We start from the raw sequence: 22749 nt of genomic DNA on the forward strand, positions 1-22749 counted from the left end.
AAAGAGTAGAGAAGATCCTCTTATCATATAGACAGAAATATACAACAATTTAGAATCTATGTTGTCTAGCAGAATGAATGTGAAATAATTAAGAGATCCTGGGAAAGTTGGATTCATGTTGATCATTTTCCTTTTTCCTGAACTTAAAGAGAAACTTTCCAGTGTGTCACCATTACATATGATGTTTAATATATTTTGTAGTTATCCTTTATCACATTAAGGAAAAATTTTCCTATTGCCACCTTAATAGGAAGTTTTATCATGAATATTTTACTGTATCTATTAAGAGGATTTTATCATTTATCTCTTTTAATATAGTAATTGATTTTATAATGATAAATCAGCCTTGTGCTCCTGAGATAAACTCAAATTGGTCATGATGTATTCATTTTACTAGATTCAGTTTGCTAATGTTTCATATTGAATTTTTGCCACTGTTTTCAAGAGTAATATTGGACTATAATTTTTCCTTTTTGTGCTATCCTTGTCAGATATTTTCTGTATGAGGCTTTTGCTAGGCTCATAAAATGTGTTGATAAATATAACCATGTTTTTCTGTTCTATGGTGAAGTTTGTGTAAGTTTGGAGTAAACTTTTTCCTCAGATATTTGCTAAGAGCTCAATAAAGCCCTTGTGTTTTTGTTGTGAGATAATGTAAGACTAGTGATGCAATTCTCCATAGTTAGAGGCAGTCTTTAAGCAATAGTACTAATGTACTGGTTATCAGAGCTGGTATCAGTTCTGATTGGGCTAATATCTGTTCTAATGGCTAGTGCCTTTGTCAAACCAAGTTTTAAGTATTCTAACTATCACCCCTGTTTATAGAGCATTGGGATTTTCTATTTCTTCTTGAGTCAGTTTTGCTTAAGTTGCTTTTTCTAGGAATTTTCCCATTTTATTTAAAAGTTCTCTCATATTTTTAAGCTATCTGGTGTATTTGTAGTGAAGTATCCCTTTTCATGCCTTATATTGCTTATTTGTGCATTTTTTCTTGGTCATTGTCACCAGAGATTTCTCATTAATTAGTTTTATTTCGTTAACCCTAAATATCTTTCTTCTACTGTTTTTTTCATGTGTGTGTGCTCTTTTCCTAACTACTGACTTCTTGCAGTAGATATTAGCTCAATGTTTAGTTCTTTCTTTTCTAATCTATGCATTTTAAGGCTATCAGTTTCTCTCTAAATATTGCTTTGGCTTCATCCCACAAGTTTTATTATAGTATTGTCATCATCTTTCAGTTAAAAATAACTTTTAAAGTTTCCATTGTGATTTCTTCTTTGACTCGTGGGTCATTTCAATATATGTTTCTTAAGTTACAAACTATATGAAGCTTTTCTAGTTATCTTTTGTTATTTATTCGTAGATTATTTTGTTCTGTGGTAATAAAAAAATGCTCTGTATGAATGATATTTGTTGAAGCTTGCTTTTTTTTGCCAGGAAGGTGTTTATTGTGTAAATATTCCATTGCTCTTAAAAAGAATGTGCTCTCCTCAGTTGTTGAGGCAGTGTTGATATATGTCCAATAGGTTAGTTTGTATAGTCTTGTTCAGATACTCTATATTCTTGGTGATTTTTCTATTTTTGTTTGAAAATCAAAGCAAAAGATCCCACATGCCTCGGTGGGATTTATTGTTTTTTAATCAATTACTGTTGACCCTTGCACAACATAGGAGTCAGGGTGCTGACCTTCCTCACAGTTGAAAATCTATGTGTAACTTTACAGTTGGCTCTCCATATCCACATTTTGGATTCAGTCAGCCATGGATTGTGTAGCATAATCATACATATTTATTGAAAAAAATTCTCATAAAGTGGGACCTGTGCAGTTCAAACCCATGTGTTCAAGAGTCAACTGTACTGAGATTTTAACATTTGATTCTCTCACTGAGATTGCTGTTTTGTTTTTTCTTGTAGTTCTGTCAAATTTTACTTTACCTAATTGGAGGCTTTGTTCTTAGGTGCAAACAGATTAATAAGCATTGTGACTTCTTGGTGAATTCAGTGACTTCTGACCTTTTTATAATAATGATTTTTCCCTCATAAAGTCTGCCTTGTTTGATATTACTAGAGGAAAGTGACTTTCTTGTGGTTGTTATTTTCATAATATTTCTTTTTCTAACCTTTTGCTTTCAACCCATTTGTGTACTTGTGTTTTAATTTATTTTTCAAAATATTTATTTTATTTATTTATTTGTTTGGCTGTGCCAAGTCTTAGTTGTGGCACATGAGATCTTTCATTGCGGCGCTCAAGCTCTTCATTGCAGTGCATGGTCTTCTCTCTAGTTGTGGCATGGAGGCTCCAAAGTGCACGGGCTCAGTAGTTGCAGCATGTGGGCTTAGTTGCCCCGCAGCTTGTGAGATCTTAGTTCTCAGGTATCGAACCTGAGTTCCCTACATTGGAAGGTGGATTCTTAACCACTGGACCACCAGGGAAGTCCCTTAATTGTATTTTTAATTGTATTTTTAAATAAAGGTATACACTTGGATGTTTTAAAATACAGTCTGACGATACTGTATTTTGACAAGAGAAGTTAGTCCATTCACACTTAATGTAAATAATAATATATTTGGTTTTAAATCTACCATATTATTTTGTGTTTTCACTTGTCTCAGATTTTCTGTTTTCCTCAGGTTTTCTGTCTTTCTCCCTTTTTTGGGATTGATTACTTTTTTCATTCATTTGTCCTCTCTGAACTTTGAAATTATGCACTCTTTTGCTGTGCTTTTAGTGGTTACCCTCAGGACAACATCCGTACTTAGCAAAGTCTAAAGTTTCTTTTTTTTTTTTTTTGAAAGATTTATTTATTTTTGGCTGTGTCAGGTCTTAGTAGCAGCACATGGGATCATCGTTGAGGCATGTGGGATTCTTTTTCATTGCAGTGCGCAGGCTCTTCATTGTAGTGTGCAGGCTTCTCTCTAGTTGTGGCATGCAGGTTTTCTGTCTCTAGTTGTGACTCCGGGGCTCCTGAGCACGTGGGCTCTGTATTTGTGACATGCACTCCAGAGCGCATGGGCGTTGTAGCTTGTGGCGCGTGGGCTCTAGTTGAGGTGCGCGATCTCAGTAGTTGTGGCACACGGGTTTAGTTGCACCACGCCATCTGGGATCCTAGTTCCCTGACCAGGGATCGAACCGGTGTCCCTGCATTGGAAGGTGGATTCTTTGCCTCTGGACCACCAGGGAAGTCCCAGTCTAAAGTTAACGAATGATCTTTATTCCTCTAATGACTTAAATGATATTACTGTACATTTTCTTTTTTTAACCAAAATATTATTTTTAATTGTTTTATACAAGAGTTATTTTCCTTTAGAATTTTCCACATATTCATCATTTGCTTTGCTTTCTACTCCCTCTTGCATTTTAGACATTCCATTTAGGATCACTTCTTTCTGTTGAAGTACATATTCTGGAATATCTTGTGGTGAGCATCTTCTGGAGGCAAACACTCTCAATTTTTGTTTTCCTGATAAATATCATTGTTTTACATTTATCTGTGAAATGAATTTTTATGGAGTAAAGAATTAAAGATTGGAAATTATTTTCTTTCAGTACATTCAAAATGTCATCTACTCATTTCCATTGTTCTCTTGAGAGTCAAATTGTTGTTGCTTTAAAAATATTCTGGCTTCTTTCACGAGCCACTTTTGAGACTTTGTCTTTGCACAGTTTTACTGGGAATGGTTTTCTTTTATTTATTTTGCTTACATTAGTGTAGTGGTTAAGAACACAGACTCTAGAGCCCTCAGAATGGAGCAAATCAGACTCCTGTTTTGAATCCCAGCTCTGTTACTAGTAATTTTGTAACCTTCAGTAGATTGGTTAACTTTTCTGTATCATGGGTACCCCAGAGATAATTGTGTAAACCGTCGATCTAAACAGTAGTTGTCATTTATTATTCTTATGTGAAATGATTTTCACATTATTATGCTGTTTGAAAGTTTAATAACTTCAAATACACATGTAATACACTTGGTAAGCATTATTTTAAACCACCTTTTAAAGTTTACCAACATCTCCTTATACATACGTTAGCTGCCAACAATGGGCAGAAGAGAGAGTAAACTCTGCCTAACCAGCAAAAATTAAAGTGCGTAACAAATAGGAGAAAAAACTTAGTTTCTCTCTAAATGCTGTTTGCAAATTTGTATCACATACGAAACTCCTTATTTTAATGTTTATTATCTTTATCTAACTCTGTATCTGTATCCATATCTATGTTCATATACATGTATAGACATTTGCAACAGGGCTAACTGGGGAGCAGGAAGGGGGGCAAGTATTTGGGAGCAATTCAGTATCAATGCCTGAACTCTGGGACGTAGAACAGTGATTCCGGTTCTAGGAGAGTCCTGAAGAGCCAAGCTTCTAAAAATGGGACAGGGGGTCTAACTACCACCTTTTGCAGAGGAACCTTCCACTATAGCACTCCTTTGATTACTGCTCTCTCTAAGAAGAGCCTCAGGCTCTTTCCCATAAAACATTTGCCATATAGTTTTACCCTATTCAGTACTTTTTTTTTTTTTTTTTTTTTTGCGGTACACGGGCCTCTCACTGTTGTGGCCTCTCCCGTTGCGGAGCACAGGCTCCGGACGCGCAGGCTCAGTGGCCATGGCTCATGGGCCCAGCCACTCCACGGCATGTGGGATCTTCCCGGACTGGGGCTCGAACCCGTGTCCCCTGCATCAGCAGGTGGACTCTCAACCACTGCACCACCAGGGAAGCCCTATTCGGTACTTTTTATCTGTTTTTTTTTTTTTTCCTCCTGCCATGGTCTCCTCCTGTACTTCCTACCTCTTGAGCGCTGTCCTCTCTAGCTGTGGCTCTGGTAACTTCTGCTGCTCCTTGACTCATGTGAACCGTGTCAGATGGTGAAACCTCCAGAGCCCACCTCTCTTTGCTCTCAAGCACGCTTCTCCCAATTGCCTCTTCATTCTTCTTCCTTAGGCTGACAACCTGCTGCTAACTCTTGGTCAGTTATACATCCCTCCCACTCATACAAAAAAGAGAAACTTGAACACATCACTCCCCAGAAACATTTAAAGCTATTTCTCATATTTTGAAAGTACTCTCCTTCCCACCCTTTCCATACCCAATCCTTGCCAGATATTCCATATCCATTTTAAAATAATAAATCTGTGGTCTCTTTGAGGGAATTTAGTACAGTAGTTTTCAAACCAAAGTTCCAAGAATACTCATAGGTCATGGAGTCAATATAGTGTGTCATGAGTAGTATCTTTTTAAAGAAATTAAATATAAGAAGGCAATATCAGAATGCATCACATACAGTAAGCGAAAATGTTGTTTTCTGAAACTTTTGTTTCATGACAGATACTGTTAAAAAGAACATTTCTAGATTGACGTTTGGCATCCTGACGAATTTGTTTACTTGCTGGCAAGAGAACCAACAAGGTGTGATAAAAGAGTGTATCCATTCAGAAAGGGTATGGAAGGATGACATTTTTGGGAAACAGATTGTTTACCCAAATAGTTAGTTTTAAAAAATGAGGAACAAAGTATAAAGTTCATTTCACAAGCTTGTAGAAATATCACATCCCTATCAGTCTGGGGCAGGATGATCTTGGGAGTTAATGTTAAGACTGCATCTGTGGCTGATCATTAGAGTAACTAGGTCTCATGAATCAACAGTCATGTCTGACATTTAGCATGGGCGCATGAACTGGTGTCAGACAGAGATTAGAAGCGGAGCGCCAACTAACAAATTCTGATTTAAACAGGTTGCTTGAGTGATTTGAGTAAGCCACAAAGACACGGAACACACGTTTTTTTTTTTTTTTTTTTTAATTTATTTATTTTTGCCTGCACTGGATCTTCATTGCTGCGTGTGGGCTTTCTCTAGTTGTGGCGAACGGGGGCTACTCTTTGTTTTGGTGCGCGGGCTTCTCATTGGGGTGGCTTCTCTTGTTGCGGAGCACAGGATCTAAGTGTGTGGGCTTCAGTAGTCGTGGCACATGGGCTCACGGGCTCTAGAGCGTAGGCTCAGTAGTTGTGGTGAGCGGGCTTAGTTGCTCTGCGGCATGTGGGATCTTCTTGAACCACGGCTCGAACCTGTGTCCCCTCCAATGGCAGGCGGATTCTTAACCCCTGCACCACCAGGGAAGTCCCCAGAACACACAGTTTTCCTATCTTGGTTCAGGGACCTTTTTCCCCCTTTGACAGTGAGTATGTATGTATTGGGTCATGATAAAAGATTCAGTTGCTGCCATAAATCTCAGCTACCAAATCAGGAAATGCTGACTTGGGAGGGCTAGATCTTCTCAGACCTAAGAGTCTATTTTTTCAGAAGATAACACTGAAATTTGTGTGATGCTTTAAATATTCATGTATGTGAGCATTCCTCTATTTATTATCTTAGACCTTTAGTGTAGAGTTTAATGTTGGAAAAACTGGGTGAAGCTCATGAAACCCATAAGATAATAGCAATGTAGAGCTTACTGTGTTCCAGGTATTTTACTTCATTAACTTCACAGCAACTCTATGAGGTAGGTACAGTCGTCCCTCAGTATTCACAGGGGATTGGTTCAGAACCCCCTCAGATACCAAAATTCGTAGATGTCCAAGTCCTTTGTATAAAATGGCATAGTATTTGCATATAAACTATGCACATCCTCCTGTATACTTTAAATCATCTCTTCATTACTTATAAAACCTAATACAATATAAATGTTATGTAGATAGTTACCAGCACATGGCAAATTCAAATTTTCATTTTTGGAACTTTCTGGATTTTTAAAAATATTTTTGATTCACGGGATGTTGAATCCATGGATGCCGAACCCATGGATCCAAACGGCTGAGTATTATCATTAGCCCCATTTTACAAAAGAGGAAACTGAGACCCAGGATGGAGGAATGCTAGTTGACAATGAATCAGGACTGGAGCAACTCAACACATTGTTGAGTTGGAGAGAAGCAAACGACTGCACAGGCTGTTGTGTTGAAGGCAGCTGGACAGCCCAAGCGTGTTCTTCAGAGGCCACAGAAGATGTAGGCAGACAAGCATGATCAAGTGCAAGAAGTCTGATCAAGCAAAGCACTGAAAAGCAAGACTCCATCTGGCAAGTAAAAACAGAAACTTGGATAGAGCTGAAATAGTTCTTGGAGATAAGTTTATTCAGAAGTCCAGCCAGTCTGGGAACAAGAAATATGGAGCCAGTGCTCTTTTCTGGAGGGCTTTAAATCCCTAAGAAGAGCAAGACTCTATTTCAGGGTCCCAAAGAAACAGGCTGTGCATTCAAGACAAGCTCAGGCCTAGCAGGATAGTGAAAGATGAGCTAGGGTTCCTGGGAAAATTATCAAGTCTTAACAAAAGCAAAAGCCCAATGTTATCAACTTGGATGTCAGGAGTGCTATAACTTAGAGATCGTACAGATGCCCAGGACCTCCCTCTGAGGTCCTCTGGATTCTGGGACTTGTTGGCTAAGTGATTAACTAGAGCCTGGTCCTGCAGATGGGGCCCAAAATTACATCCAGCTTCTGGAAGCTGGGGAAGACAAAAGCTGCATAAATGAGGCAGGCATCTGATGGTCCCTGGCCCTTGCAGAGTGTGGTCAGGAAACAGCCCGGCTGGCATCCCCTGGAAGCTCATTAGAAATGCAGAATCTCAGGTCTCACTTCAGACCCACTGAATCAGAATATTCATTTTACTTGCACATTTTAGAATGTGCAAGTAATGTATGCACATTTAAGGTTGAGAAGACTGGTCTAGGCTGGTGCTACCAGTGACCTTACAGCTCTCATGACTCTCCAAGAAGTTACTGCATTGCCAGTTTATATAGTGGGCTCTATTGGTAACCTCTGACTTTTGGTATCACCCAGGTCAAGTGTCAGAACTGAAAGGAAACTAGGAGAACACCTAATCGACATTCTCATTTTACAGATGAGGAAGAAAAGTTCCACAGGGGTAAAATGACTTGACCAACACCACAACTCATTAGTGACAAAAATAAGAATGGGAACCTAAGTCTTTTCATTCTTAATATTGACTTCTTTACAAACCACATACAGCTCAACTGCTTACTAACTAATGAATAAAGTATTTATTGAGTGCATACTTTGTGCCAAGCATTTTGTTAGGTGATTAATATATCAAGATGAGGAAATTACAAATCAGCTCCATCTAGTGGAAGAGGGATTCGTCTTTCACTGTTCCTGGGCTGTGAGGACAAGACGATTTTTTCTTTTTCTTTCTTTCTTTCTTTTTTTTTTTTTAATTGAAGTAAAATTGTTTTACAATATTGTATTAGTTTCAGGTGTACAACATAATGATTCCACATTTGTACACATTACAAAATAATCACCATGAAAAGTCTAGTTATCATCTGTCACCAGATGATATCCCTGTGACTCATTTATTTTGAAACTGCAAGTTTGTACCTCTTAATCTCCCCCATCTATTTCACTCATCCCCCAACCCCTCTCCCCTCTGGCAACCACAAGTTTATTCTCTGTACCTATGAGTCTGTTTCTGTTTTGTTATATTTGATCACTTGTTTTGTTTTTTAGAGTCCACATGTAAGTGAAATCACGTGGTATTTGTCTTTCTCCGTCTGACTTATTTCACTTAGCATACTACCCTCTAGGTCCATCCAAGTTGTCCCAAATGGCAAGATCTTGTTATTTTTTATGGCTGAGAAATATTTGATTGATTGATTGATATATTGATAACTATATATGTGTATATATATATATATTATATATATATATATATTGTTTGGAATTAGTGTTTTTTCCAGAAGTGGAATTGCTGGATCATATGGTAGTTCTATCTTTAATTTTTTGAGGGACCTTCATACTGCTTTCCATAGTGGCTGTACCAATTTACATTTCTACCAACAGTGCATGAGACTTCCCTTTTCTCCACATCCTCATCAACACTTGTTATTTGTTCTTTTTTATAATAGCCACTCTGTCAGGTGCGAGGTGAGCATTGTGGTTTTGATTTTCATTTCCCTAATAATGTTTGATGTTAAGCATTTTTTCATGTGCCTGTTGGCCATCTGTATGTCTTCTTTGGAAAAATGTCTACTCAGATTCTCTGTCCATTTTTTAACCAGGTTGTTTGTTTGTTGCTTATTTTGAGCTTGAGTTGCATGTGTTCTTTGTATATTTTGGATACTAATACCTTATCAGGTATATCACTTGCAGATATCTTCTCCCACTCAGTAGGCTGTCTTTTCCTTTTGTTGATAGTTTCCTTCATTGTTCAGAGGATTTTTAGTTTGATGTAGTCCCATGTGTTTTATTTTTGCTTTTGTTTCCCTTGCCTGAGGAGATGGATCCAAAAAAAATATTGCTAAGACCAATGTCAAAGGTCATATTGCCTATGTTTTCTTCTAGGGGTTTTGTGGTCTCAGATCTTACATTTAAGTCTTTAATCCATTTGAGTTTATTTTTGTATATGGTGTGAGAGAGTAGTCTAGTTTGATTCTTTTGCATGTAGCTGTCCAATTTTCTCAACACCATTTATTAAAGAGGTTTTTTTCCCCCATTGTATATTCTTGCCTCCTTTGTTGCAGATTAATTGGCCATATAAGTGTGGGTTTATTTCTGGGTTTATTTCTCTTCTGTTCCATTGGTCTTTGTGTCTGTTTTGGGGGCAGTACCATACTGTTTTGATTGCTATAGCTTTGTAGTAGAATTTGAAATCAGGGAGCATGGTATCTCCAGCTTTGTTCTTCTTTCTCAAAATTATTTTGGCTCTTTGAAGTCTTTTGTGGTTCCATACAAATTTTAGAATTATTTGTTCTAGTTCTGTGAAAAATGCCATTGGTATTTTGATAGGAACTGCATTGAATCTGTAGATTGTCTTGGGTAATATGGTCATTTTAACAATATTAATTCTTCCAGTCCATGAATTCAGTATATCATTCCATTTGTTTCTGTTGTTTTCAATTTCTTTCATCAGTGTCTTATAGTTTTCTGAGTACAGGTCTTTTACCTCCTTGGTTAGATTTATTCCTAGGTACTTTATTCTTTTTGATGCAATTGTAAAGAGGATTGTTTTCTTAATTTCTCTTTCTGATAGTTCATTGTTAGTGTGTAGAAATGCAATATATTTCTGTATATTAATTTTGTATCCTGCAACTTCACTGACTTCATTTATGAGTTCTAATAGTTTTTTGTGGTGTCTTTAGGATTTCTATATATAGGATCATGTCATCTGCAAACAGTGACAGTTTTACTCCTCCCTCTGTAATTTGGATACCTTTGATCTTCTTTTCTTTTCTGATTGCTGTGCCTAGGACTTCAAATACTGTGTTGAATAAAAGTGGTCATAGTGAGCATCCTTATCTTGTTCCTGATCTTAGAGGAAAAGCTTTTCACCATTGAGCATGATGTTAGCTGTAAGTTTGTCATATATGACCTTTATTATGTTGAGGTATGTTCTCTCTGTACCCATTCTGTTGAGAGTTTTTATCATAAATGGACATTGAATTTGTCAAAAGCCTTTTCTGCATCTATTGAGATAATCATATAATTTTTATTCTTCAGTTTGTTAATGTGGTGCATCACATTGATTTGCAAATACTGAATCATTCTTGGATCCCTGAGATAAATCCTACTTGATAATGATGAACATACAAGGCAGTTTTAAATATAGTATTCCTCAGTGTTCGTCAAAACCATATCACTTCTTTTCCATTGAAAAAAAAGAGTATTTTCAGAAGTGAATAAATGAACACTGGAAATTTTATCATGGGCGTATTACCTCCTGAAGAATCCAGTCCTGAATATGCAAGGCTATATAACTTATCCTTGAGGAGTAAAGACAAGTTGGGAATAGAACTAAGCACTGTTATCAACTAAGAACTAAGTGGATTAGATGAGGACAGGCTGGGGGATTAGATGGAAAGCTGGCTTGGGATTAGCAGCAGGTCCAAGAGAATATAGAAAATGAGGTATCCAGGAAGGGTAAGGAGCCAGTAGTGATCATGGGGCTAAAAATGACAACAGTAATGCTCTAAATACCGCTTAAAGCACTTTACGTTGACTCACTCAATCCTCACCCTGATCCATGGGATGGGGATTACCATATCTTAATTTTACAAATGAGAAAGCAGAAGCATAATGTTTTAATAATTTGCCCAAGATCACACAGCCAGTAAGTGGTGGAGGCGAACCCAGGCACCCCGGCTCCAGAGCTCTGGCTCACAACAACTATGCGAGTGAGTTTAGTGTTTTATTGTTTAAATATTGCCCTACTTTATTCAAGTTAATTCTGATTTCAGACTAAGGGAGAGACTAAGATACCCAGGAGCAGCTTCCTGGGTCCTCTCTCAGTTGCACAGGACACACGTCATCTGTGGGTCATGAACGGCCGAAATACGGTGAGATATCTTGGTTTCAAGAAAGCTGCTGTCTTACCTGGGAGAGGAGTCTTTTGTACCTCTCCCATCATGTAGTCAAAACCAGGCATGAGCCAGACTCAGTGAGAGAAGTGAAGGTAACGATAGAATTCAGATGTAAATCATCAATATGTGCATTTTCTACAAAAAATGCTGATTAGCTGGCTGCCTCTTTGTGTGTTTCAGACCCTAAAACAGGGCTACAATCGCTATTTAGTACATTCTGTTCAGGTTTCGCCAAGGAATAATTCCATGACTTCAGTCCCCTGAGATGATTAACAAGGTTGCAACAGACTAAAATTAACCCTGAACTTTCATAGGAGTTTAAGGCCTTCTATGTCTGACAAAAATTAAGCATCATTTTAATGCTTAATTCATTGTTGCCTAGGCATAGAATTCTAGGTTGAAAATTATTTTCCCTCAAAATGTGGGTGGCACTGCTCCATTATCTCTGGCAATCCTGCATTGCTGTTGAGAGTTCTGTTCCCATTCTGATTCCTAGTTCTTTGTGACTTTTTTCCTCTGGAAACTCTGGGGATCTTCCCTCTGTCCCCTGTGTTCTAAAATTCCATGTGATGCCTTGGTGTGGGTATTGTGCTGGATTCTTAGGGTGCCCCTTTCAATATGTGAAGTATATTCTTCAGTTCGTGGAGATGTTTTTCTTTGATAATTTCCTCCCTCTGATGATCTCTGCACTTTCTGGAATTTCTGTTATTCAGATATTGAGCCTATTAGATTGAATGTTTACTTTTCTCATCTTTTCTCCCGGATTTATGTTTTTAAATTTAGGTTTATCTGGAGGGAGATACATTTAACTTTATATTTCAAATCTTTTATTGATTATTTAGTTGTTATGATCATATTTTTTAATTTTGAAGAGCTCTTATTCTCTTTCATTTTAATAGCACTGTGTTCTTATTTCATAGATGCAATATTGGCCTTTCTCTCTCTGAGGGTATTAATTATGGTTTCAGTGACGTTTCTTCTGCTCTCTGTCTTGTATCTGATTCTCCAAATTCCTTTTCTTACATTAGTTTTGGTCTCTACCTTTCATTTCATGTCTAGTGACCCTTGGCTGTCCGTTCATGTTTGAGGCACTGAGAAGCATACGGAGTCAGGCTTGTGGACTTTTAGCCTCATTGCAGGGTGACTGTGGGAGCCAGCAGCTTCATTGGTGCATCCTGAAATGTCAGCATCTGTAGGTCTTTTCTCTCCATCCGGTAAATTTCCCCAAAGAAGACTCTTAGACTCCTGCTTGGTTTTCTCTGTTCTGGGCAGGGGCTGGAGTTGGGTAGAGGGATGTCTCTTGTTCAGAGTACAGACTTTCACTTCATTCCAACGTTTTCAGTTCAGCACCTCACCTCTGGAATCTAATGTCCCTCCTGAGCATAGATCTTCGATTTAACCTCAGCAGAGAGAAAAACGGAAGAAATTTGACTAGCAGAGGAGAGGCAGGGAAGGAGGGAGGGAGTCTCCTGGTTGGATGGACTCGGAGAAGGGATGGGAGGGAGGTTGTCCCCAAGGCTTTTGAGGTTCTTGGTCGTGCTTGTTGTTGGCAGCCCCTCTGAAGGCAGGTGGGACACAGCCTTTCCTCTCTGCTGACTAAGCAGAGGTGCTTTCAGAATGTTGCTAACATCTCTCATCTGCTTCATTTTCTCTCTTGCTTCTGACTTTGTGGATTTGTGCCTTTAAGAAAAAAAATCCCTTTATTCTTTTTTTTTTGGCCGCACTTCAGGTGGCTTGCAGGATCTTAGTTCCCCCACCAGGGATCAAACCCATGCCCCCTGCAGTGGAAGCACAGAGTCCTAACCACTGGACCACCAGGAATTCCTAAAATCCCTTTACTCTTATTTTAGTTTGATTTGTGAGGAAGCGGAGATAAATGCATACATTTAATTAGTTAATTTTGACTGTCAGCTCTGGACCTCAGCTTTCTTGGAAGGACTTAGAGCAGACCACCTCTAAGGTCCTCTGAATCTCAAATTCTGTGAATTCATGATTGTAAATAGGTGCTGTAGAGTGTGGGACTGACTCTAAGAATTTTCAGAGTTCAAACATCAGGGAAATTACTAAAGCATGAGTCACTAGGAGAAGTTTCATCTTAGAGATGGGGGCTGGTAAGTTGTGTGTGGTTGGAATACACGGAGAGAACAAGAAGGGAACAGCATAAGTGAATGCACAAAAGTACCTATGACCACCGATGGGAAAGGGGCATATGGATAAGGAGCAAGAAACAAAGTAGGGTGTTCACCAGGTACAATATACATTAGAACTTGTTGCAGAGGGCCTTCAGAGGCTGAAATTTAAACTTAACTGCAGTAAGAAGTGTCAGTCATCAAAAATTATATAACCTTGGTACCAACTAGCATTTATTTTCATCTCATAACCTTTGCACTATTCTTGTTCATTTCATTTCTCTTTAAAGTGAATTGGAAACAAACAAAAAAAACCCCTCATTTTTCTCTTCCAAAGAAAAACCTTTTAAAGTATAATGACACTGTTTTGAGAACCGATGCTGCAGTTTTTGAGGCAAAGTGTAAGTTTGATGTAACATTTTATATGTCTTTTAATTTTCTTATAGGTGTTATTGTTGTGTGCCTATAATATGAAGCCCCTGAATATTTCAGATGTTACATCTACTGCTTCCAACAATGTATATGTTGGCTCTTTCTGGGTTCCACTAAACAGGCAAGTAAAGACGGATTATCCACAGCTCTAACCCTCTTTGCTGATACTTTCATAATATTGACTCTTTCAGTAATATACAAGGTAAATCACAGGAGAACTTTTAGAAGACATTTTTGGAAAAGTCTTCCTTTTACTTAGCAGAGTATGATATTGCAGTGGTTAAGAGCATGAACTCTGAATTCAGCCTGCTTTGGTTCAAATGCTGGTTGTGCCCCTTTGTATCTTCCTATCTCAGAAAACTTGACCAGGTTACTTAACCTCTGTGTGCCTCAGTATCTTCATCAGTAAAATGGAAATAATAATAATAGGACCTAGAGTTGTTGGAGGAATAGTTTCTGGTACTTCATAAAGATTACAGACAGTACAAAGATGTTGTCTGTACTATATTTTGCCTGTGTTTTAAAAAGAACTTAATGTGTCCCTGTATTAAGTTGCAAAATTAAGCCCAAACTCCACCGCCATCCTGGTCTCACCCTTTCCTCTTTGACCAATCCTATTTTATATTGTTCCCCAAGTCAAAAGCCTCTGCGTCAGCCACTCTGTTTTCCTCACTCTCCTTCAAACCGGGGACGGAGACTCTAATTTTTGCTCATGCCTGGTTTCTCTCTTTTCTGATTTCACCTTACCAAATTCCTTGTTTGTTTTTCATTTTTTTTCTTTGCTTAGTTTTGATTCCATTGTTCATTGCCCTTGCGACCTCAGACTGCATTTTCTCATTTCTGAGATGGAAATAATATTTTGCCTACCTTTTGGGGTTACTGTCAGGATCAAGCCAGACAGTGTATGCATGTACTTTGTATGCATGTATAATGTATACTTTGAAAGGCTCAAAGCACTGGGCAAATGTCAAGTCTCATCATGGCCTCCTGTGTCTGTCAGTGTCAGCTCTTTGCCCTGCTCACCACCTACTGAGTGCAGGGACTTGGCACTTCTCTATCCTTACCTGGAGAGTCTGGTTCCTGGTCCTTGATTTCCATTTTGAAGAACTCTTTCTCTTTGGCCTCTCCATGAAAGAGAATAAAACAAGAGATGTTTCAAGAGCTGGCATACTTTCAATTATTCAGTGAAAAACTTTCTTTTTCTTTTCCTTTTTAAAATTTTTTTCAGTGACATGGTGGAAAATCTTAGACACAGGACTCTACCAGCACAGCTAAGCCACAAAGTTAGGAAATTATGTTCTTTCCTTGTACATCCAGAAACATGGCAGAATTTTTTTTTCAGAACCACATGATGAAAATGATTATAATTTCTGCAGAGCAGAATGTAATCAAACTGACAGGATTCTTGTTTTACTCCAAAAAGTTCTTGATTTTGGTGTGTTTATGATCAATGGTAGGGTGACTAAAGTTAGGGACATGCCCCTGTCACTGAGGCTATTATAGAGGAAGTTGCCTGACAAACGTTCATCTGATTCATCCCTTGGTGACACTATTTCTCCCACCTAGGGTGGAGTTCCTTGTGTTCTTATGAGGGTCAAGATCAGTCTATGGGGAATTGCTCTTGTTGATCATCCTATAGAAGGCAAAGTAAGAGCATGCTGCGGGATATTGGGGAAATCGACGTTCCTGCATTTGCTCCTGATGTCATTTTGCTTTTTTGCATCATCTACTTCTTTTTCATAAAAATTTCCCTCTGTTCCTGCATGGAGACCCGCACACCCACGCACAAATACATGCACACCTGCGCTCTACGCGCCTGTATCCTAGAGTCACTGGGAGCCCTGCAGGTGGCTCTTTGCCTCCTTCAGCTGTTTCAATGCTTTTCCAGCTTCTGACTGCATTCACTAGTTAACCTCTGTCTCCAGCGCCTCCATAGTTCACTGGACCGTGGCTCCAGAAGCTTTCTGTCCTGCGCACAATTGCCAGTGCGTCCTCTGCCCTCTTCCTTGGGTTTAGCTTTTCCTTTTTTCTTGATTCTTCTCCCTACCCCCACTCCCCACACCGTACATGTCACTGTGTGGGCTTGTTGACCCGTCTCTTAGAGCTATTGCTGACTTGTCCTAATTCTTAGCTTCAGGCCAGCCAGCCAATCAGAGCGTGGCACTGAGTTTAAGTAGGAGTAGATCTTTTGTCATTGCCTGGTGTTTCTTTGCCCATGTAGATACTTATTTTCTTTATTTTCATCTTAAGCAAATATTTTGGATGTCTACATTTTTTTGCTTTGTGTCTTTGCCAGTTTGTAATTATAAATCTGTCTGAGCATATAACTAGATCATAAACATTATGCAGGTGAGAATTGTGTCTCTGTTCTCATGTCTCTTGAATGAAGGAATGGTTGAATGATGTTTGGGGATGCCAGAAATCTAAGTGTTAAATAACTAAGGACTTACTTTACATGTTTTATTGATTCTGGGAATAAATGAATGCCTTAGTTAACTTTTCAAGTAAAATGCATACATGCTTGTTATTTTTAGAGTTATTTCACTTCACGAGAAATTATCTAATCTTACGCAAGTCGCTGAAATATCATTGCCTACAACTCCTAAAGTTACTTCAAATGAAAATGTATCTCAAGTAGAAGAAACAGAAGAGGAATCAATTGGTAAAAAAATGGAAGTAGGTTATTAAATAATGGAAAATTTTATTGCCATTGCAGGATGGATATCATTATACATAATTAAATTATTTTTTACTTTATCAGAGCATAACTATGTAACTAAACTTGAATGGTGTGGTTCTTCTGGCCTGTACTTTCTCTACTTAGAGTATCAGATATAACCCAACTTTTGAACACATAAGTAATGTTTTCTTCAAAGCTCTTCTAAGCATACCAATTATAAGAAACTGATGGTAAATGAAAACAAAGCCAATCTAGAGAAATCATTCAGATGTAACCATGAATCCTAAGAAACAATGCTCTGTAAGTTTATAATGTTACTTTTAATTTTTTATTCTAAGTCTAGTATTTGAGCATTTTTATTACCCAAGTAATATGGGAAGAAAAATTAGAAAATATAGATAAGCATATATCTTTCAGACTTTTTCTACACATCTGTATTTTTCTAACTAGAAAAAAAGACGTTATCCTTATAGTGTGTTATTAATCTGATTACAGAGTTGAGTGATGACTGATATTCATGTTTTGGAGGAGTTCCTTCTGAGTTCTCAACCCACTGAGGAATAGGACACAGGAAACTGATATATGGAGATCTCAAACACTGGCATCATTACCGACAAAGCTGATTAGCAAACATGGCTCTGGATCTATGGCCAAACAAGCTTATTAATATTTCACCCCTGAATTAGCCAGACTTGCCCACCTAGTCACACAATAATCTAGCACACTTGTGTAACTGTAGGATTTCCCCCACTCCCCTTCTGACTGCCAGGCCGACTGCATGGAGGAGCAGAGAATAATAGTCCTGCAGGCAGGGGGCCTTCAAAAATGTAAGCAAAGATTGACCCAATGGGGCTGAGCCTAGTTTGCTTTTCCCAAACTCCCCAATCAGATAAGTGACTCCGCTCTCCTGGCTGTGTCCAAAAGAAGCTGGAAGAGTCCCTCCTTCTTCGGGAGTGGAGTGGAAGTTCCTTACCCGCTATGGAAATGAGATGAGCAGGGAATACCTGTTCTCCCCTAATCACTTGCTCTTTGAATTTCCATTTGCACATTCATCTGGTTGCTTGAGATATATGTTCTGTAGGTACCATGGCTATTTTTTTTAAATCAAATAGTTGTACAAGGTTTAAAATGAAAAGGGACAGTCCCCTGTTTGACCTGTCCACACCCCACAGTCCTGCGAGCAGACCATTTTCAACTCTTTCAGCTGTTCCTTTTGTTATTTACTTCCAAGTCTATAAATAATATGCAGGATCAGTCATGAAAAGCAAGATAACCAACACCCTTCAAATCCAAGTGGGTCCACTGGGCTCCATGTCTCCTCACACCAGCCTCCAGGCTGGTGGCACATCCATCCTCTGGAACATCCCCAGTCACTGGGCAGGAGGGAAGAAAAGGGGCAAATCACACCCTGGCTCTTTGAGTTCCCATCATATCACTTCCACTAGCATTTCACTGGCCAAGTAAGTCGCGAGGCATGCCAACAATTCTGCTATCAACTTGGAAAGAGGAAAGCTGGAAAAATTGATGAATAGTGCTAATGACAGCCAAAAATAATTATTTTTTTCTTGATAAATCAGTTTTATATAATATCTATTTATTTTACTATACAAGGACTTTACTGTACAAGGATTCCCTATACTTCTCCTCAACTTCTCCTTTCCCCCCATCCTTTCTAAATATTGTTATATCACAGAATTTAATTAAATCAGCATTCAGTGTTTATGTCATTATAACCCTGTAAACAATGTTCACAGCCAAGTCACAGTGTACTGTGGTTATTTTCCTTTCCTGTATAAGGTTTGATTTTTCTTCACTTGTCTTTTTTCTTAACTTCTTTCTGATCACTACATCAGATCTGTCATATATTCATCCATAGATTTGTACCCAAGTGTTTATACTTATGTCTCAACTCTTCTTTTCCTTCCTGGAGGCCCCTTTCCTGCTCTGGTTAAGGACTGGTTGCCCCCAATGCCTACAGCACAGCTCTGATTCTGGGACCTCCCTCTGTTGCTTTTCTGGTTAAATTCCCAGCCACTTGGGTCCCATCTCTGTTTTTCTTCTCTGAAAGCTTTTAGGATCTTTATTTTCATTCTGCTGTATCTTTTTAAAAAAATAACTTTCTGCTAGTTTAATATTCAATTGGTGACCAATAACAAAATATTTTTAATTCTTAAAGAGTATTATTGGTATGGCTCTTTTTGTTTTCTTGTTTACCTTATCTTTACATCGATTATGTGAAAGTGCAAAAGTTGGCAACTCTCCTGATCTGTAGAATATACTTGTTGGTGTTTTTCAGTCTGAATTTACCAGTGGAGTGAATGAGTGCATTTTTCAATATTATGAAAGCAACAAGTCCAGCTGTAAGAGGATTATCAGGCAAGAACAGTTAGTCTTTGCAAAAAGCAACTTTCCAGAATTTATGTCACCTGTGCTCTGTGCCTACATTTATCATAGAACTGATATCTTAGAATTTTAGTTGCACATCCTTTATAGTGTCCTCGAATGTTACAACACAAATTACCAGATTTTAATGATAGTAATGATATTCTGAGTACTCAGAATAAGTCTCCCAGTAGATCAGATATCTCAAACTCATGAGATTCATGTATGGAATTCTTCTCCTAAAGTGCATTGTTGCCCTTTCATATCTGTTTTCAAGAACTCAGCTCATTTCATTTTCAAACTTCTTTAGTAGATCACTTACAATCACAGTTTTTTAGTCATAGACCAAACTTATCAATCTGCTGTCTTTGAGCCATAACCTAGACTGTTCTTTGCTGAAATTGTCCTTGAATCCATTATTATCTAGTTCATAAAAGGCAAATGATTATTTTTCTCCTGAACCCATTTGTCTTTTCCACTTACATTGCCTGAGACAGGAAAGCGAGTGTCCATAAGAGTAAGGATTCTAGGCTGTGCTCTACCACTCAGCTTTACTACCGAGGGTCGGTCACTTCATGTTTCCTGGGACTAGTTTTCTCCTCATCTCCAAACAGGATCCTTTCACTCAGTTACTGCTGAGATGAAGAGATTGTCCCTTGGTTGGAATGAGAGCCATCAGAATTTTCCTGGGAGTCAGATATCGGTATCAAGTTCATCACAGTGAACCCAGTGCCTGAGCCAAGAAGTTGACTATGAATATAAACAAATCAGGAATAAATAGGGGCAAGTAGGGGCGTCTGAATGCAAGCAGAGGGAAGAATCCAGACGGCTCACCTTGCCTTAGCCAAGCTTTGTGACTTCCTCTCACGTCCTGACGTGAGTGATATATGTGAGTAGCTCAGTCCCTGAGTAGAACAAACTGCTTTCAATCCTGATGTTGTCCTCTGTGTTTTTGAGTTTATTTTATTCTCCAACTTAAAAAGTGTTTCTTCAACTTTAATTAGGGCATTTTGAGATGTGTTCCAGTTCTGGTAGTTCTATATGTGAAAGAATGTCGCAAAATGGAAAAAAACCTGCTCTTTTTAGTTCAGGTGAATTAGCAAACAAATTAATTCACAACATTTGAAAGTTGTGAAACGGAAGGAATATATAAACTTTTCTCTTTTTTTCCAATATATTAACCAGCACTTAGAAAAAAAAAAAAAAACAGCTAGGTTCTAGGTTATATCAAATAAATTCCAGAGACTAAAATCTGCCAGTTTGTTGTCATGACAACCTTCATTTGGAGCTAATGAGAAGTTAACTAGGACACTTGAAGAGATCAGTTCTGTTTGGGAGTTGGACAGGATTTCATAACCTCTATAATCAAATCTATTTATTTCTATCTCAGTATGGATTTTTGGTGGGTTGTTAAATATAAAGGTCCAGAAAATGTGCCTTTGGTTGATATGGGAGGTGGTGAATCTTGTTCTCTTTCTCATTCCCTTCCTTTTTTTTTGTTTTCTCTCCCCCAAATCCCTATGGTCTGGAATAAGCCAAAAGCTTCAGAACACAGGTATTAATTTAAGATGTTTTGGGAGGGCTACAGAACAGGTGTTCCAGTCACTTCTGGCTTGAAAACATGTCCTTCTTCCAAAATGGACAACAGTGGCTCAGAATCACTGGGTTGTTTTAACATGTCATTCACAGCTTTATGGGGTATCTTCAGAGCATATCAGGTGTTTTAAAGCAAACCATTCTGATTTTATGACACAAACACCTTTTTTGGAATGATAACATACTGATATGATAAGCCTAAAATATATTTACCAAGTCACCTAAGATGAGTTCAGCAAACACGTGTGGGATGCCTGGATTGTACCAGGCAATTATATATAGTCAACATATCCCCAGTATCAAAGTACTATGAAAACATAGAACAAAATACAATTGAACATTAGCATCAATTGACACGTTATCTTTGAGAAACCGTTATGTGCAAAAATTTTCCAGGCTTGAGGAGATAAGGACATACTGAAATCAGTACAATTAGGTCCCTGTCAGGAGGAGCTTAATCACTGTGTGAGTATGGCCACACGTACCCAGATGTCATTCACAATGAGCTCAGCTGCCCGGTGGCCTTCTCTTAGCAAGCCAAGTCTGGCATTCAAAGAAACATCAATTTAATGTTCAAAACCATTGAAAATAATCTAAACCTTATTCTTATGAGTCTCTCGTAAGAATGTCTGAGAGGGAATCCTTTCATCATATACAGCATAACTTCTTTTAAATCTCCTTTTTCCCAACTGCCTTACTCTTAGTGCCTCTCTGATGTTCACAGTGGCGGCTCTCCAGCCTCTGCCTCATTGGTTCAGACTCCTAAACCTCTCCCTCCAACCCAGTCTGCATGGAGTGTTTTGACTCCTCTCCCCTTCCCGCTCCGGTTCAGCTCTTTTTTTTTCTTTTTTATAACATCTTTATTGGAGTATAATTGCTTTACAGTGGTGTGTTAGTTTCTGCTTTATAACAAAGTGAATCTGGTTCAGCTCTTGATTATGAAGTTCAGCTTAGTCTCTCTGACACCTTCCCCTTTTCCTGTTTCCCCCATTATCTGGATTCTACACATATACAAAAGGGCAAGGTTGCTGATATCCTTCTTTCTCAGGGGTGGAGCTGTTGATGCAAACTCTTCTAATTTATCATTAAAAAAAATCTCATTCACTTAGGGATGTGTGTGTGTGTGTGTGTGTGTGTGTGTGTGTGTGTGTGAAGAGAGAGAGTTGAGCTAGACTTTGTGCTTCCTTCAGTAGCACAGGTAGCATTTTATAGCCCCTATAGAGTGAAATAAAAACCATGTTTCCTTGTACCCTGTGCTCTGACTATATTGTTTTGGTCATTATCTCTTTCTGTGTCTCTTCCTCTCTCTTGACTTTGAATTCCTTTGCTCAGGGGTCTTATTTATCATTCGATCTCTGATATCTAGCCCAGTAACCAACTTCTAGTTGGAGACCTATGGAGAGCACTTACTCCAGACTGAGGATACAGCAAGAGATGAGAGGTGAAGTCATGGGGCTGGATGTTGTATTCAGGGTGGCAGGAGTGCAGGGTGAATGTAGGGCCCTGGGAAGGCAGGGCTGGGTGTGGGGCATAGGAAAAGCTGGGGGCAGTGTCCGGAAGAGCATCTCATGATCCACCCTGAAATTTGCTAAGATAACCCTGATGGCATGTGAAGGAGGGATGAGGGAAGCAAGAGTTTGGAGGATGGAAAACAACTTAGGAAGTTTTTTCCCATAAAATGGGTGAACAACGCTGAGGACTTCAACTAAGTCAAAATGTTGGCTCTGTTATTTTTGAAGTCACTCAGAAGCCTATCCCTCACCAAATCAACAGATGCTCCTCTTTAAGGGAAAATGGCAAAGATTGAGCAGGGGTCCTTCTGTGCCCTCCCAGGCCCCTTGCCAACTGCAGCATCCCTCCAGCCGCCTTCTGCCTGGGATTGTTGAGTTCAGTGCTTTCCTTGTCTTCATTTCTGTGGCAGCAAGGTCACGGGAGGTTTCTCACAGCCCAACATGGATCGAATCAGCCAGTTTCCCAAGTGTGTATGTGGTTTACCTCAAATAATACCAAAGAATCAGAACATTGTTGAGGTGAAACTTGTGTTTGATAAATGTTGAGACAAGCCATGGAAGGCATTTATCAGGTAACATGGCTGTCTTCATCTGTTATGGAAATGATTAATGATACAGACAGTGTCATTTTGCTTGATAGCTCTTGATG

At 38.7% G+C, this 22749-nt stretch overlaps 1 protein-coding gene across 1 annotated transcript in view; it reads left to right on the top strand.

Moving 5' to 3' along the window:
• Window positions 1-22749, top strand: part of CFAP54 (cilia and flagella associated protein 54) — a gene marked incomplete at its 5' end in the record, with an annotated part of 318667 nt that overhangs the window by 253437 nt on the left and 42481 nt on the right. The window contains 2 exons of the mRNA XM_082636308.1: window positions 13946-14052; window positions 16466-16607. Of these exons, the coding sequence (XP_082492434.1) occupies window positions 13946-14052; window positions 16466-16607 (249 nt within the window). The remainder of the gene's footprint in view (window positions 1-13945; window positions 14053-16465; window positions 16608-22749) is intronic.

The sequence above is a fragment of the Mesoplodon mirus genome, assembly GCF_964341445.2.
Source record: "Mesoplodon mirus genome assembly, chromosome: 11".
Lineage (NCBI taxonomy): Eukaryota > Metazoa > Chordata > Mammalia > Artiodactyla > Ziphiidae > Mesoplodon > Mesoplodon mirus.